The following is a 17,211-nucleotide window of genomic DNA, read 5'->3' as shown; positions in this document are numbered from 1 at the left end:
TCCATCTGTGCAGAACTGCAGTATTTTCAATCCTGTCCAAGGAATCAAATGTCCCATGTGTGTCTTGGTACAAGGAAAGTCAATCCTGGAATAAGCAGGTGGCAAGGACATACCTAGATGCAGCAGCAAATGCAGGTGGCAAGGACATACCTAGATGCAGCAGCAAACGCAACAGCCCGGGCGGCAGTAGCTTCTTCTAACTTCTTCCTTTTTTTCTCCTCCATTAACTGTTTTTCTACAAAACTTCGAGCTTCCTGTTCAGCTTTTAGTTTTTTCTCCAACTGACTGATGTTCTGTTTGTCTTTTTGCTTCATTTGCACAGCATTATGCAATCTATATGAAAATGATTGTCATAAAGTCTTCATTAGAAATGCCCACTAGACACCTTTGGGGAAACCAGGATTCCTACCAACAGGAAGCTAGAACAGCAAATCATAAATATAATCTTGAAGGGTATCTAAGAAAACAAATGATTCACAAAAGGTAATCCACAGTAGGTTAAAGCAATGCTAATCAGAAGGGAAGATAATTGCAGAACTAATTTTAGTGCCAAAGCATCCTGAGAGAACTTGAATCCGACCAGTAAACCACAGATGCAACCAATGGCCCTGGAACTTATATGAAGGGTGAAGGGGGAAAAATACTAAAAATTGTATTTTTTAGTCTCAATACAATTAAATGCTGCAGCCTTTTCTTTACAACTGTGAGATGTTTGTGAGAGTATCAGATAGTTGGAGTCAGTATGTCTTAATTTCAAACAGAAATTTCATTTTTCTACCACTACTCCAGCTTTCCACATCAGTATAAGGCAAATTTATCCTGCTACATTTTTAAAATATGAGATGTTCTCTAAGCATCAATGCTAGAATCATCACACAGGTAAGAAGGATTGGTGAGATTATTTTTCTATAATGCTCTTGCTTTTGAGTTATATTCCTTAAAAAACGTCAAAGAAATCCTCTTCTGACGGGGAAAGCACAGAATGCTACCACAAACACACACTGCTCAGAGAGGATTTACAAAAAAAATTTAAAAAAGCACAAATCCACACTTATAGCACAGTGGTAGGGCGTTTGCCTTGCACGCAGCCAGCCAGTCCGACCCGTGTTCGATTCCTCCGCCCCTCTCAGAGAGCCCGGCAAGCTACCGAGAGTATCTCGCCCGCACGGCAGAGCCTGGCAAGCTCCCCGTGATGTATTCGATATACCAAACACAGTAACAACAAAGTCTCCAATGGAGACGTTACTGGGCCCGCTCGAGCAAATCGATGATCAACAGGAGGGCCTTTACCTTTACCTTTACTTTTATTACAAGTCAAGTAATTCCAGAATGACTTAACAGCATAAAAAAAAGAGAGAAGACTTCTTGTTTTTGACTACTTCTTCAAATAAAATCAAAGGTCAGTCTCAACTTTCAGTTCCAGAAATCAAGTAAGCAGTGTATAATTCCTACGGAATGGAAACTTTCACTAAAAAGAGCAAGATTTCAAATAGTGGTAACACTGTCTTGATTACAGTTTAAAAATGTAATTTTTACTTACATTTATAAAAAAAATTCTGTGTTAGAAGTATTACTATTAACTCAAAAGCTCTATTTTTAGCTGAGTAGTATTAAATGAGAAAAAACAAAATAGTATACTAAACTATTTCTAAGTAATGTGAATATAAACAGATTTTATAATACGCTGCGTATCTAGTATTAAAACTAAAAACAACCTCTGCAAGAGAGAGAAAGGCACCTACCACTGAAATAGGCAGGGGGTGGGGGTCGGGGGGTGATCGGAAGGAACCTCTGGTGCTGGGAAATGTACAGTGGTGGAGGGATGGGTGTTGGAATACTGTATGACTGAAGTCCAACCATAAGCAGCTCTGTAAGGGTCTATCTCACAGTGATTCAATAAAAAATAGTTAAAACAAAACTGAAACAAAATAAAACAACCTCTGCTAGGTCTGTCACTGTGAATCTTGTGTTCCAATCCCTGGAAATAGGAGAAACAGTGAGGTCACCTGGCTCACGACAAAGGCCTGAAAGGTACACATACTTGTTCTGTAGCAGCTCGTTCTCCTGCCGGAGCTGGCCCATTTCTGAGCGGATCCCTCGCTCAGTGCTTGAGAGGGAGCTGATCTGACTGCGGAGTTCTTGTTCCACTTGCCTGCTGGCTTGCAGGTCAGCCTTTAACTTTTTAATGTCTTGTTCCAGCCTAAGAGAAGGAGAGATGCAGCATATTTATTAGGTAAAGACACTGGGAGAGCCTGGCTGAAGTCCTGGGCTGCTGAACAGATATCAGAGGACTCCTCTGGCAGCTCTCGTGATTACCAGGATTCCAGCACACAATTTGCTATTTTTGTTTTTTGGGGCCACATCCAGTGGTGCTCAGGGGCTACTTCCAGCACTTTGTTCAGGAGTAGCTCCAGGTGGTGCTGAGATGGATAAGGGGAAGCTAGGTGCTGGAGATAGAACGCAGGTCTCCAGCAAAGTACTGCAGAAGCTCTCGGAGTCATCGATGATGACTGCAGTTTGCCCTTTGTTGATTGCTTCTGCCTGAATTCCATCTCTTCCCACCAGTGGATACCTTCCGACTTTGTCCCAAATTTTATGAATATTGATAGATGAATTGAGTGCTTGTATCTAAGTTGCTAATAAAGGAGAAAGGGAAAGCAGAGAGAAGGTAGCTGATAGGTAAGGAGACCTTTTCCTGCTGATGAGTTTCCCATGCCCCCTAGAAAGGGAAGTAAGTTCCTAACTGGCTCCCAGCCCACCAGGTTTTAAGACAGTTCAGTATTTCCTGAAGCAGGCAATACTTTAAATACTTAAAAAATAAAACCAGGGACAGAAAGAATAGTACAGAAGGTAACGCGCTTGCTGGACACACAGCCACTCACCAGGATTTGATCCCAGCATCCCATATGGTCCCCTGAGCACCACCAAGAGTGAATCCTGAATGCAGTCAGGAGTAACCCCTAGCCACTGTCAGATGTGAGTCAAAAATGAAAAAGCAAAAACAAAAAATAAAACCACCACGCACAAAAAAGAGTGAGGGAAGGGGCATAGCAGTTTTGGATGCAGGTGCTTTCTTTCAGAGTAGGTAGATTTCCGGGGGGGTGGGGGGTGGGGCGGAAATCTTTTTTTTTTTTCTTCCTGAAAAAAGGGCAATAGATCAAGTAAGTCTGGCAACCTCTGTGACAGATCAGTATCTACTACCAGAGGTTCCCTCCCACCATGGGCCTAGAAAAAAGTGTCTGGAACAAACTCCAAAAATTGCTAGCATCCACACTAAATGATATTCACACTTCTGGTGATTGTGAGAGGAGAGAGCTTATTAGACTTGGCAACAATCTGAAAAGGGAACAAATTACATGCTCTTAGAATCAGAAAACTCCATCTATGAGCCAAAGATAATCATTTCAATTCCTTCTATTCTATTTTTCTCTTCCTTTTTTGGTGCTGGGGATCAAACCCAGGCCTCACACCTATAAGGCAAACACTCTCTCACTGAGCTACATCCCCAGGCCCAACTATTTTCTTTAAAACAATAATATCTGCTCTGCATGATATGTATAAAGGATCTATTATTTGTACATGAAAGTCTGAAAAGATCAACATAAAGTGTAAAACCTCTGTCTCTTTCAAACTTCTTCCTCATGAGAGGGACTTAGTTTTATTAGGACCAATAAATATTTTAAATGATTACACAATAGCACAAGAAAAGCTATAAATACAAGGTAGAAAAAGTAACAGATATTTAATAAGAACTATGTGCCTGGCACTATTTTATAGGTCTTAGTGGTATTAGCTCATTTAATTGCACAACTATAGACTGGGCTTAATTATCATTCCCATTCTTATAGATGAAGAAATCTAAGCCAGAAAAGTTCTAGCCTGAGGTTATACAGTCTAGCTCCCCAGTGCACACTTCACTGCTCATATGTCTGAACCTATACACATCATCCCTAGCATGGTCTGGATGAGACTGTCAATCACTTGAGTTCTAAAGAGCAAGTAGGGGAACTGAACTGGCCTACAAGGTCGTACCAGGTTTGGAGAAGTAGGAAGTGAGGAGGTGACATTCTAAATGAGGGGGGAAGCAGTCTCAAAGACAGAATAGCCATAAGGTACCTGGGGCTACAGCAATCAGGCCAGTCTGAAGAAGACTTGTACTGAGAAGACAGTGAGAAAGGACAGAAGGAACCTGGAAGATGAGAGACTGTGAAGAGTGGCACTGACGGTCATGCCAGGGATAGCTTCCACATGAGACTTAGTTACCTTTCCTATCATGACACAAACTTTCAGGCAGGCAAGTCAGTTTTCTCTAATGAGACACTGCATCTCATTAATCCATCATACTAAGAAAGACAGTATTTCCGGAGGGCAATGTTGATCTCTTTTTGGAATTGTTAGCCCCACCGGACTAAGTCCTCACATCCTCACATACACATTTTATTAAGCACTAAATCCCCAAGGCCCAACACTTTGATTAATACCCATTTAATAATGTTGTCTGGTCTCCCTAAGAAAACCAAGAGCTGTTTCCTTTACCTATCATTAGCCAACTAGCAAGATCTCAAAATCTAAAAGTTATAAAACATTTCCATGGCACAGGAACTAGTTCTGCTATGCCTGGGAGCACAGACTTGAGACCATGTGCTCCAGAGCGATGTCTGGTGTCCGGTCTCTTGACACAGCTCATTCCCCAAGGAAGGGTCACAAGTCAACATCAAACCACACTTTCCCCAATTGCCAGATTCATTCCAGTTGAATCCACTCCCAGAGACATTCTAAACAATTACAGACTGGCAATATACCACCCCCAGACCATAACTAATTCACCTGAAGTACTCCAAGGAATATTTTCCAAAACAGATAGATGCTGTCAGGCTATCTCCAGAAAGTTTGGCTAAAAATATGTTACATAATTTATCTTTCTTCAGTAGTTAATTTCACAATTTCTGATTGTTGTTTTTAGTCAAAGGGGTGAATTTAATGATGATTAGCATGACTCAGTTATTGGTGTTTGTGATCAAGATTCCAGACTCAAGAGCTCTGGCCCACTACGCACCCTGCCAGGACTCAGTTTCTCCATCGGAAGCTAGTGATTCTAAAGTTCCTTCCAGTTTGGTCTAGGATTTCTAGACCTGACACACTTAGCAATGGCTGCTGATCTTCTGATTAGCAACCTAAGATGCATCATATGCTGAGGCACAGGAATCAAGTTCCACATAACCATCCAATTAGGACAAAGCATGTGCCATAGTGGGGATGAAAGAATTAAATCCCAGAGGCCAGATCTTAATAACTTAGCACTTATTTACTTTTCTACCTTTTAAAATTTAAAATAGCTAATTTTCTGGGCCAGAGAGATAGTACAGTGGGTTGAGCCTTGCCTTGCATGCAGTCAAATGGAGTATGACCCCTGGCACTACAAAGGGTCCTTTGAAACTCACCAGGAGTGATTCCTGAGTGCAGAGCCAGGAGTAAGCCCTGAACACAGCCAAGTATGACCACCCCCAAACCCCCCGAACCCCAAATGGTTCCTTGAGTCTCAATCGAAGTTATCCCTAAGAACAAACAAACTCAGACCAACTTGTATGCAAGGCAAATACCTTACACACTATGCTCTCTCCCAAACCCAGGTAAATTTTTTAAAGTGGCAGGCCAGAGAGAGGGACAGTACAGGAGGTAAAGTGTTTTCCTTTCATGTAGTCAACCCCAGTTCAAACCCCTCACTCCATATATGATCTCCCAAGCACTGCCACAGGACACCCCTGAGCACAGAGCCAGGAGCAGCTTCTGAGCACCACAGTTATACTTAAATAGTAAATTTTAAAAATTTTATATTTAACTTTTATTTGTTTGGGGCCATATGCAGCAGTGCTTGGGAGTTACTCCTGGCTGTGAACTCAGGGATCACTCCTGGTGGTATTCAAGGGACCAGACGAGGTGTCAAGGCTTGAACCTGAGTTCGTTGTATCTAAGAGGCCTGCCCAATTACTATCTCTCCGGCCCTTAATTTTTAAGAGAAAAAAATTTAACAGAGGGTAATCTAACTACAAAAAGAATTAAACTCAAGGATCTAAGAGATGGTACAAAGGTTCAGGCACTTGCCTAACATGAGGTTGCAACCAAGACACTGGTTCAAATCCCAGTACCACATATCCCTCATCATCGCTGCATGTGGGATTCCCCCCTACACACACACACACACACACACACAACTCCATTCACCTTCAAATAATTAAGTTTATGCTTTAAGGGCCAGAGAGATTGTATAGTTAAGTAGGGCACATGGCAGACCTGGGTTCAAACCCCAGCACCCCATAAGGCCCCCCAGCACCACCAGGAGTGATCCCTGAGTGCAGAGCCATGAATAAGCCCTAAGTAATGGCAGGTATAGTCCCAAAACCAAAAACAAGAAAAGTTCACATATTCGTCTTAGGAAGTTAAGTAGGAAACATATCTGTATCCTGAAGCATACCTGGTAATAAAACAAAAATACAGCATTCAAGTGTCAGCTTTTAGTTTAAAGGGATATTCTAAAGTATCTAAAAAGGTAAGGAGATAATATCTAAAGATGTAGTAATCATTATCTTTTGTGAATTACTTAAATTATAGATTATAGTGAATGACTTCACTTGAAAGTTTTAAATTCTCCAATGGGTACTGCCAAAAACTTCATGGATTTACAAAACTGAAGGCTTTACAGCATAGGAAATATAAGGCACTGGGCAGTATGCAAGCCCTTCAGGACTTCACCAAGTGATGATTTAGGCACCCCAAATACTCTGAGTCACGCATCATTACTGACCTCACCGGGGCCCCTTGGAGGCCCCTTGGAGGAGGGTGGGTTTGAGTTTCCCTCCCCACCACGAGCAGAGCCCCGGCAGCTGAAGACCTCCGGTTCCAGCCACAGCCATGCTTAAGACCACTCTCCACACATTCGGACGAGCCTCATGCATGAAGGAACCAGTCGAGGAACCCAGGTGTGCGGGACCCAGGGCGTAGATTTCCAAGCCTGCTCAGACTGGGACTGGGGCCTCCTTCACCCAGATCCTCCATCTTCCAGTATGTAGGTGTTACACCCACCAACTTCCCCTGGCGCCTTGTAATCCCATCAACGGCCAAGACCCAGAGACTACAAAACCCTGCTCCCGGACATCTTATCATCTAGTTCTTACTCTGGAGAACCTGGCAAGCTACCAAAAGTATCCTGCCCACACGGCAGAGTCTGGCAACTCCTCATGGTGTATTCAATATGCCAAAAACCAGTAACAATTATGGGTCTCATTCTCCTGACCCTGAAAGAGCCTCGAATGTGGCAGCTTTTGAAATCTCAGGGCTAGGACGAAGAAGATGTTACTGGGGTATGCTCGAGGCAATCGAAGAACAACAGGAAGACAGTGATACAGTGATATGCATCATTACTACTCCTGAAAACCACCTGTGTATCGCTATGGGAGCTGTCTTGAACTCATGGCCCATCAGGAAGATAAGAAGCTTCAGCTGCAAACATGATGTCCTTTTATTATCTTTACTGCAAATCATAATGCCCATAAGTAGAGAGAGTAAGAGGGAAACTGTCTGCCATAGAGGAAGGGGGAGGTGTTGGATGGGGGCAGGCGGAGGGATACTGGGGACACTGGTGGTGGAAAATGTACATTGGTGGAGGGATGGGTGTTCGATCATTGTATGATTGAAACTCAAACATGGAAGTTTTGTAACTGTAGCTCACAGTGATTCAATTAAAAAAAAAGTTTCAGCTGATTCTCTCTCTCTAAATTCTAGAGTCAGCAGTGATCAAGATGCTGCAGGCCTTGCATGACAATGTATGGAGATTACAATTTAGCTATATAAGAAAAGAGGTTTTTATAAGTGCTTTATAAGAAAAGAGGTTTCAGGGGGCTGAAGAGAGAGTACAGCAATAGCAAGGAGCAGACCCAGGAGTAACCTCTGAGTATTGCTGGGGTGGCCCAAAAATATGAGAAAGAGAGAGAGAGAGACAGAGAGAGAGAGAGAGACAGAGACAGAGACAGAGAGAGAGACAGAGACAGAGACACAGAGAGATTTCAGAAGATCATCTCCAAAGTATAGTCAAAGTAACTGGAAAAAATGGGTTTCTATAACCTGTCACACCTGACAAAATGACCCACTATTTTATTTTTTAGACATTTTCTCCTTTTAATTATACTATTCCTCCAGGAGGAATGGCCTTCAGTTTTCAAATTTCCTCCATTCCTCAGTTAACAGAAAAGGGGCCAAAGTACTAGTACAGTACTAGGATGCTTGGTTAGCATGTGGCTGAGCAGGTTTTGTTCCCTGGCCCCACATAAAATCCCCCAAGCACCGCCAGGAGCGATCCCTGGGTGCAGAGCACAGTCAGGTGAAGCCCCAAAACGAACAAGAAAGAATAAAATGAACTAAACTCTCCAACATGAAGCACTGACCATGGGTCTGAAGTACCCTTTCCTTCTGAAATTCGAAAGCCCTGGTGCTTCTTATCTGGCACACTAAACTACTACACTGTTGCTTTTTATTTTGTTCTGATTTTTAATCTTTGCCTGTGCATGCATCTTATTTATAAAAAGGCAACTAAGTTCAACCAGGAACTAACTGTGCTAAAGATTAGAAGCTGGGATTATTTTCAGAGTTTCTTCCAATAGTTATAGACTAGTGTGGTCCCTGAGTCTGTGTCCACCTCTCAGTTCTTAGAATAGAACAGGACCAATGTTACGACTTACAAGGCTCTGGAAACAACTTTTATACAGCAGGTGTCAGATATTTAAATAATGACTGAAGGAGACAGGAGTAAATGAGTTTTTGCTTATCAAGAGGGCAGGTGCACATGAAAAGAATGAATGAAGAGCAACTGCTTCATCTTGGTAAGTACCTAATTCCATTAGGAGATCCCCTGGTACACATTAATCATACAAGACAAGACTTGTTTACAGACCACACAGCTGTCGAAGTGGAGAGCTGAACTCATTAATCAAAGCTTGGTCCCCAGAAGAAGAAATATCATTTACCATCTCCAACAACTCTTCCCCTCCCCTTTTTAGGTCATTCGCACCAAGAGGATGGATGCACAGATCTTTCATATGAAAATGTGAGTGTAGGGCCAGAGAGATAGCATAGAGATTAGGTGCATGCAGTCAGCCCCATTATACTACATTGTCCCCTGACTATTGCTGGGAATAGCCCTGGAGGACCCTAGCATGCTGGGTAGCTTGGGTAATCCCTGGCACACGGTGCCCAAGGATATGAATGTACTAAGGCCCTCAGGTTGAATTGCCAGCCCAGTGGCTAATTCTGACCAGGAGTGGCGTCTGGGCCTACCCCTCCCCACAAAATGTAAATATATTTCATCTTTTTTTGAGAGATGAGGGGTGGGAAGCACTCCTAGCAAAGCTCAGGGGTTACTACTCCTGGCTCTGCACTCAGGAATTATTCCTACTGTGTTCAAGGGACCATATGAGATGCCAGGAATTGAACTCGGGATGGTCATGTGCACCTTCCCTGCTGTACTATGGCTCCAGCCCCAAATGTATTTCATCTTGAGGCCTACACTAACTCCAGGCTGCTTCAGTAAATTTTATAAACTACAGCTTTAGAAATGATTAAAAAAAAAAAAAAGCTGACTACTGAGTCTCAATGTGGCTACAACTGCTTACCAGGAACAAGAATGGTGACTAAGTGAAACCATATTACAGTGTACCTTATGTTTCCACTCGCTAATCTGTCAAACCCAAAAGGCAAACACATTCATTTTCATTAAAGAGAGCAAACAGCGACAGAAAAGGAATTCTAGAGGCTTTCAACCAACAGGTCAGTTAGAAAATATGAAGTAATTTCCCTTCAAAAATAAAGCTCTGAGTGCCAATAAGTAGTATTTTAGCAAGGTTCTTAAATAAGGCACATTGATTAGGTTCGAAAACTTGTACCAAAAGTACTTTAAAATGTTCAACTAATTTTGAAGTAATGCCAAGCCGCTGAACTGTCCCAGGTAGACTGGTGTCTGGGCTAAGAACTCTGGGACTGGGTATTCCCAGCCTTATCAACAGGCCCTGAGACCCCCCCCCCCCCACACACACACACACACACATCCTCCAGCATATAAATGGCACAGCTCCACAATTATCTCAAAGAGACACCAGGCCTCTGAATCATCCCAGCCCCACAGAGACTCCTCTGAATTTCACAGTACTAACAGCCTCGTAGAGACACAGCAAATTTGATGAGAAAGTTGTGTAGACGCCCACAAAGCTCAACAAGTGAAAACAATACAAAAGGCTCCTCAGGCAATGTCTTTATTAAAAGAATTGTGAGAGAGAGCAACTTTCACAGATTTTCTTTCACTGGGCCTTAGTGATACTGCAGCGGGCAGGGTGTCTGCTTTGTACAAGGCCAACATAGGTTTCATCCTCAGCAGCCCGTATGCTCCCCTGAGCACTGCCAGGAGCGAACTCAGAGCCAGGAGTAACACCTGAGCACCACCAGGGGTAGACCCCCCCCAAAAAACCCCAAAATTTTCTGTAACTGAACCTTAAAAAATTTTTTTTCATTAGCCATTTTGTTCTAACAAGCAATAAAAAAATAAATCATTTTGTGCCTGCTAAGGGGGCAAGCTTGGGGAATAGGTGGGGAATAGGTGGAGATACTGGTGGTAGGAAGGTCACACTGATGGCAGCATTGGTGTTGGAACACCGCCTGAAACAACCATATTATGAACAACTTTGCAAATCATGGTGTTCAGATAAGTTTCAAAGATCAAAAAAATAGTGTAGAGACACAACAAAGAATCTTGGAACCGAGCAGTTCGCTGCAGAGATGCCTCCAGACTTTGCAACAGGCCACTTCTGCCAGGCTACTCCAGATGGGAGCAGGTGTCCCTTGGCCTGCCTCCTAGGAATCCCAGGGCTGGCATCTTCCAGAACTCAATGAGAAGGCCAGGTACATGGGAGAAAACACCAGGCCTCATGGATAGGGGAGGAGCCGGTCCCTCTCATCCGCCCACCCCGATAGGACCCTGAGATGACGCCCATGAATTTCATCCAGTTACTATTTAAGTTCTGTAATGGCCATGATGCAGAGACACACAAAAGAAATCTCGGAACTGAGCAGCTTGCTGCAGAGATTTCTCCAGACCCCATTTATTAAGACTTTAGAATTCCAAGAGCGTGTGGCCATCAGAGACATCACATGCTATTCATAACAAGCAATACAAAATAAATTGTCTAGCATTGCCTTTTTGGCAGGTTTAAATGGTGGCGGGAAAAATCCAAATAATAATGGTGGGACTGGTGTTGAAATATTGAATGTAATCAAAGTAGAGAGATTCTGTAAACCGCCACACAGGCAGGAGAAGGGTTGGGATGGGGGGGATACTGGGGATTTTGGTGGTGGAAAATATGCTCTGGTGAAGGGATGGGTATTTTGATCATTGAATGACTGAAACTCAAACATGAAAGCTTTGTGACTGTATCTCATGGTGATTCAATTTAAAAAAAGGGGGGGAATAGTGTACTTAAAAAAATATTCATATCTATTTATAAAGTGCCCCAATTTCAGACATTTATTTATAAAAACTGGAGGTACAATAAAAGCTTTAAAGCACATTGCAACATTATTTATAATTTTTTTTATGTTTTGGGCAAATCCCAAAGCATCATTTTTTAAATATAATTTATTTATTTTATTGAATCACTGTGGGAAAAGTTACAAAGCTTTCAGGTTTAGGTCTCGGTCATGCAAATATCAAACACATTTCCCTTTACCAATACTTATTTTTAAAAAAATAACTACTGGGGCTGGAGCAATAGCACAGTGCGTAGGGCGTTTGCCTTGCACGCAGCCAACATGGTCGACACAGTTTCGATTCCCAGCATCCCCGAGCACCACCAGGTCCAATTCCTGAGTGCATGAGCCAGGAGTAACCCCTGAGCATCGTCAGGTGTGACCCAAAAAGCAAAAAAAAAAAAAAAAAAAAAAAACCCCAAAAACCTACTTAACAGAAACTGGCTAATTATATATTTTTGTATCTGACTGGCATGCAACCATTTAAAAAATTGATGAAAAATATTCAGTGACACAGGATATTTTTTATGATAGTAAACGAGACAAGTTCTGAAACATTTTACAGAGTGTAAGCTCCACTTTGTAAAAAGGCTATGTATGCAACAGAAAAAGATTGGGAGGATATATATCAAGAGAACGATTATTTTTTTTTTACTCACCTCAAAGTTGATTAACACGCATAACATATTTTCAATATTTTATTATTTTATAATTGGAGAAAGACTTTTTATTTTATTTTGCAGTGCCAGGGATCTAACCCAAGGTCTCATTACATAAAAGGTAATCTACATCCTTGACCAAGAAAGATTATTTTTAAAAGAGGCCATTAATCTGTTTCTGTGACATTTCAATGTTCACTGTTATTTTTAGATTTTCCCATGTCACAAATCAGTTTCAGAATGATCTGGAAGTCTTAGGAAAAATCCACTTTATGAACACTTACTTTATAAATGGTTTATCTCATGCCATAAAAAAGGAATCATAACTTTCAGAAGTAGGCAATACCTCAGTTCCACATCTTCCTGGTCATCAGTTCTTATCTAAACAAAGTCCTTCTGAAACTAAGTCTGAAAGCTAAAGTTTCTTACCCTGTCTGAGTCCCCTTCAAAAGATCTCTCTGTGATGTCACTGGCCAAAGGAAAGCAGACACTGCTCCTACACCACACCTCAAGGTACCACATGTTACAAGGAATCGTGTTGGGAAGTTCATATTCAAAACCAGCTGCCCTGTGAAACCTGATAAATGAGTGTTCATGTCTTGAGTTTGGGTGTCATTTGTGATCCAAGAATATAGAAGAAAAACATTTTGGCATAGAAGTCACCAGGCCTAAGCTGTTCTGTACCATTTAAGGTTGAAGGCAGATCACAGGTCCAAATAATCCTTATCAACAATGCTGTTCCTTCTTAAAACGCTTATGGTCAGGTGTGGGGTTTCAATCAGAGGGAGGCTCAGCAAATCAACGTTTTCCAGTAGCACAAAGAATTTTTAAAAATCCAAAAGATCACAAAATGCACGGTATTTTCATGGGATTTATCAAATAGTGACGAACAGAAAAGGTCTCTTATAAGACTTATGCTTCGACTACTGGGGCCTGGGTATGGGAGAGCACAAAAAAGAAAGTGACAAGAAAAGTTCCTTGAAGAAGTAAGCCATATCGGGCCCATAAACACCTCCTCTTCCCTTTTTTCGGAGCAGGGGAAGATGCCTTACAAGTTCCTCAGGGATCCCGGAGCCACTCCCAGTTAATGTGCTGCCTGGCTCTGTGAACCTGAGAGTCAGGACTCAGACACAAATATGCAGTGCTTCAGGTCCAGTGTTTATAAGCCATTAGCCAGGTCTATGCCCAGTGGTACTCAGGGACCACCAACGCTATACCTGGTGGTGCAGGGGGGTGGAACTTGGGGAAGGCAGGAGGAGAAGGCAGTGCCAGGGACTGAACTCAGGACCAAGTGCATACAAGGCTTGTTCCAGCTATCTCTCTGGCCCCCAAAATAAGTTTTTTCCACTAGGAGATTTCACATAAAGATATCTATTTTTTGGCATCTTCTCAAAATACTAGATTTAGCAAGACTGAGCCTATAATAACCAAGGCAACAACTGGCTGTCCCATTCTAAAGGGCACATACTCCCAAACTTCCAGCTGCAATATGAAATAGGAATGATGCCAACCCAAACCTGTCCCCTCATGCTGTGCTGTCCTTCTGTAGATATCTGAGTCCACAATGCCTGAATTGAGTCACGGGAGGGAGTAGGGCAATGAGTAGTCCTTTCCATTTCATTATTCAGAGTTTCTGTTTCAAGTCTATTATGACATTCACCCAACAAAGGTGAGATGTATCTTAGGAGAGAGAGAAATTGTTACTCTTCCCTTAAAAATGAAACTACATTTGTTTTAGTCCCAAGAGACCCAATTGGTTTGAAAAAAAGGTCTAAGAGATCCCCTTGAGATTTACACAGACTGACTATACCCACAGCCGCTGTCAAAGTATTCCAATAGTCAGTTTCTAAACGATAGCACAAGTAACATTTAAAAATATATACTTCCCATTCCTTGGAGTACCTCCCCTCAAGGAATTCACCTCCAACTGACTCTTTTAGTGAAAATTTCAATTCATTATATGCGGCTGGTTAACTGGTTTAGAAATTAACGCAAAGGTTGCAGTAAGTAGTTTCTTCTGAATTGCAGTGAGGAAACCTTCACATTATTTAAGGAGAAATTTCTTGTTTTAATAAGTCCATAACACGTTTCCAATTTGGGTTTTTTTTTGTTTTGTTTTGGTTTCATTTTTGGTGGGTGTACACCCAGCGATACCCAAAGGGGTTAATCCTGGCTCTGCACTCAGGATCACTCCAGGCTGGATCACATATGGGATGCCAGGGATTGTACCTGGGTTGGCTACATGCAAAGTAAATGCCCTATCTACTATACTATAACTCTAGCCCCACACGTTTTCCAATTTGTATTTTCACCAAATAATGTTATTTTATAATTTATTTATATTCAAAGCACAAATGATTATCTTCTTTGATCACCTGTATGGATTAAGCTCGTGAATTCCTAGTTTCTAAAATGCTGGAGAAACAGCAGAGGCTAAAATACACTTGGTGTGGCCACAACGATGGTTTGAATCCTGGCATCGCATATGGGTGGGTCCCTGAGCACAGTTCCAGGTCTAGCTCCTGAGCAATGCTGGGTGCTGCTCGGGAGTCACAAAATAAAGTGCTACACAGGTTCTAAGCACAAAAGAGCTACGAATAAAATTATTATGCTCCCATTCATTTAGAATATCACTGTTTAATTCACTGTAATGGTTAAAATAAACTCATACTATACTGTGAATTAATTAGCTCTATTAATAAGCAGAGCTCACCAAGTAAAACCTGTAAGTGCCTAAAATATTACAAGCATAGAAGGCAAGGCACACTGGGAAAGATGATGAGACAAGGAAAATGAAGATTTCCTTCATATTCTTGGCTGGCAAGTGACCTGTACCTAAGTTCCTTGGCTCTGAAGTACAAGAAACCCCACTACTACAGCAAATGGCTTTTTTGACAGCAGTCCTTTAAGGATTTTTGTTCCTTGTAACTTCCAAAAAGATTTTTGGGGGGAGCCACACCAAGCAATGCTCAGGGGTTATTCTGGGCTTTGAACTCTAGAATCACTCCTGGCAGTGCTGGGGGACATATGGAATATCAGGGATCAAACCCGGATCAGCCACTGTACTATTGCTCTGGCCCCGAAAGTCTACCCTTTTTTTGACTCTCTTTCACTGTTGCTGAGAATGCCAACTGGTACAGCCCTTTTGGAAAACAATATGGGCATTCCTTAAAAAACTAGAAATTGAGCTTCCATATGACCCCACAATACCACTTCTGGGAATATATCCCGAGGGTGCAAAAAAAGCACAGTAGAAATGACATCTGTACCTGTATATTCATTGCAGCACTGTTCACAATAGCCAGGATCTGGAAACAACCTGAGTACCCGAGAACAGACGACTGGTTAAAGAAACTTTGTTATATCTACACAATGGAATACTATGCAGCAGTTAGAAAAGATGAAGTCATGAAATTTGCTTATAAGTGGATGGTCATGGAGAGTATCATGCTAAGTGAAATGAGTCAGAAGGAGAGGGACAGACATAGAATGACTGCTCTCATTTGTGGAATATAAAATAACATGAGACTGACACCCAAGGACAGTAGAGACAAGGGCCAGGAATGTTGCTCCATAGTTTGAAGCCTACCACTTGAGCTGGGGGAGAAGGCAGCTGGAATAGAGAAGGAATCACTAAGTTAATGATGGTTGGAGGGATTGTTTGGGATGGGAGATGTATGCTGAAAGTAGATAAAGGACCAAACGTGATAGCCTCTCAGTATCTGTATTGCAAACCATAATGCCCAATAGTAAAGAGAGAGAGAATAGGGGAAATTATCTGCCATAGAGGCAGGGGGAGGGTTTGTATGCAGGGAGGGGGGAGAGAAATATTGAAATATTGGGGACACTGGTAGTGGAAGATGTGCACTGGTGGAGGGATCAGTGTTCAATCACTGTTATGACTGAAACTCAAACATGAAAGCTCTGTAACAAAAAAAAAGTCTGCCTTTTTTTAAGAAACAAAATTCATAACCTATTCAAAATTAACAAAAGTTTGACAATAGAAGTCTGGTCTTTGGCCCAGCTGAATATAAGCTTTCTACTTCAGAAGCCTTTCAGTTGGGGGGGGGGGGGGGAAGAGGCAGACAGATACAGGGGGTAGGGCATTTGCCTTGCATGTGGCTGACCCAGGTCTGATTCCTAGCATCCCATATGGTTCCGTGAGCAATGACTGGAGTAATTCCCGAAAGCAGAACCAGAAATATCCCCTGAGCATCGCCAGATATGACCCCAAAAGCAGAAAAAAAAAAGCCTTTCAATTGGGTCAAAGTGACCCAACAGTGGGTAAGGCACTTGCCTTGCACACATAAGACATGGTTTTGATCCCTGTACCACATAAGCCTGTATCCCTGTGCCACTTCTGAGCCCATACAGAAGTGATCTCTGAGTACAAGAGGTAGGAAATGTCCTGAGCATCTTTAGGTGTAACGTCACCTCCCGTCTCCAAATCTATAGACCCAATAAGCTGTGATGAAGCCAACCCTTGCCTGAAATCTACAGTCACTTGTGCAGTGAGAACATCTCTTACATTAAACTCTAAAAAAATTTCAAAGGCATATTTACAGGTAGAACAGATCTTATCTAAAGCATAATTTCCTTAAATAATGTATTGTTTCAGTTATATATGTGTGTGTATAATATATATTATATAAAAATTTGGAATTTCTTTTTTGTAAATTAAAAAAATCAGATCCCCAAAACAACAAATGTTTGTCAGTATTGAAAGATGTGTTTATATATATATATAACATATAACTATATATAACTATATATAATATATATAGTCACTTGAATATATATTATATATATATGTTATATATATAATATATATAGAGTCACTATATATAATATATATATATAGTCACATCTTTATATACATTCACAGTTTTTCCTGAAGAGCCCGGCCTCTTGGAGAGCCTGGCAAGCTACCGAGAGTATCCCACCTGCAGGGCAGAGCCTGGCAACCTACCCATGGCATATTTGATAT

At 41.8% G+C, this 17,211-nt stretch overlaps 1 protein-coding gene across 1 annotated transcript in view; it reads right to left on the bottom strand.

The window, feature by feature from the left end:
• The window catches only part of MACO1 (macoilin 1), a 71,891-nt gene that overhangs the window by 11,008 nt on the left and 43,672 nt on the right, over nucleotides 1-17,211 (bottom strand). Inside the window, exons 7-8 of the mRNA XM_056123277.1 lie at nucleotides 2,042-2,200; nucleotides 151-333 (exon numbers count right to left, since the gene is read on the bottom strand). Of these exons, the coding sequence (XP_055979252.1) occupies nucleotides 151-333; nucleotides 2,042-2,200 (342 nt within the window). The remainder of the gene's footprint in view (nucleotides 1-150; nucleotides 334-2,041; nucleotides 2,201-17,211) is intronic.

Source organism: Sorex fumeus, unplaced genomic scaffold, assembly GCF_029834395.1.
Source record: "Sorex fumeus unplaced genomic scaffold, SorFum_2.1 ptg000047l, whole genome shotgun sequence".
NCBI classification, from domain to species: Eukaryota; Metazoa; Chordata; class Mammalia; order Eulipotyphla; family Soricidae; genus Sorex; species Sorex fumeus.
The sequence above is the reverse complement of the archived record's forward strand: the minus strand, read 5'-3'. Positions and strand labels throughout refer to the sequence as shown.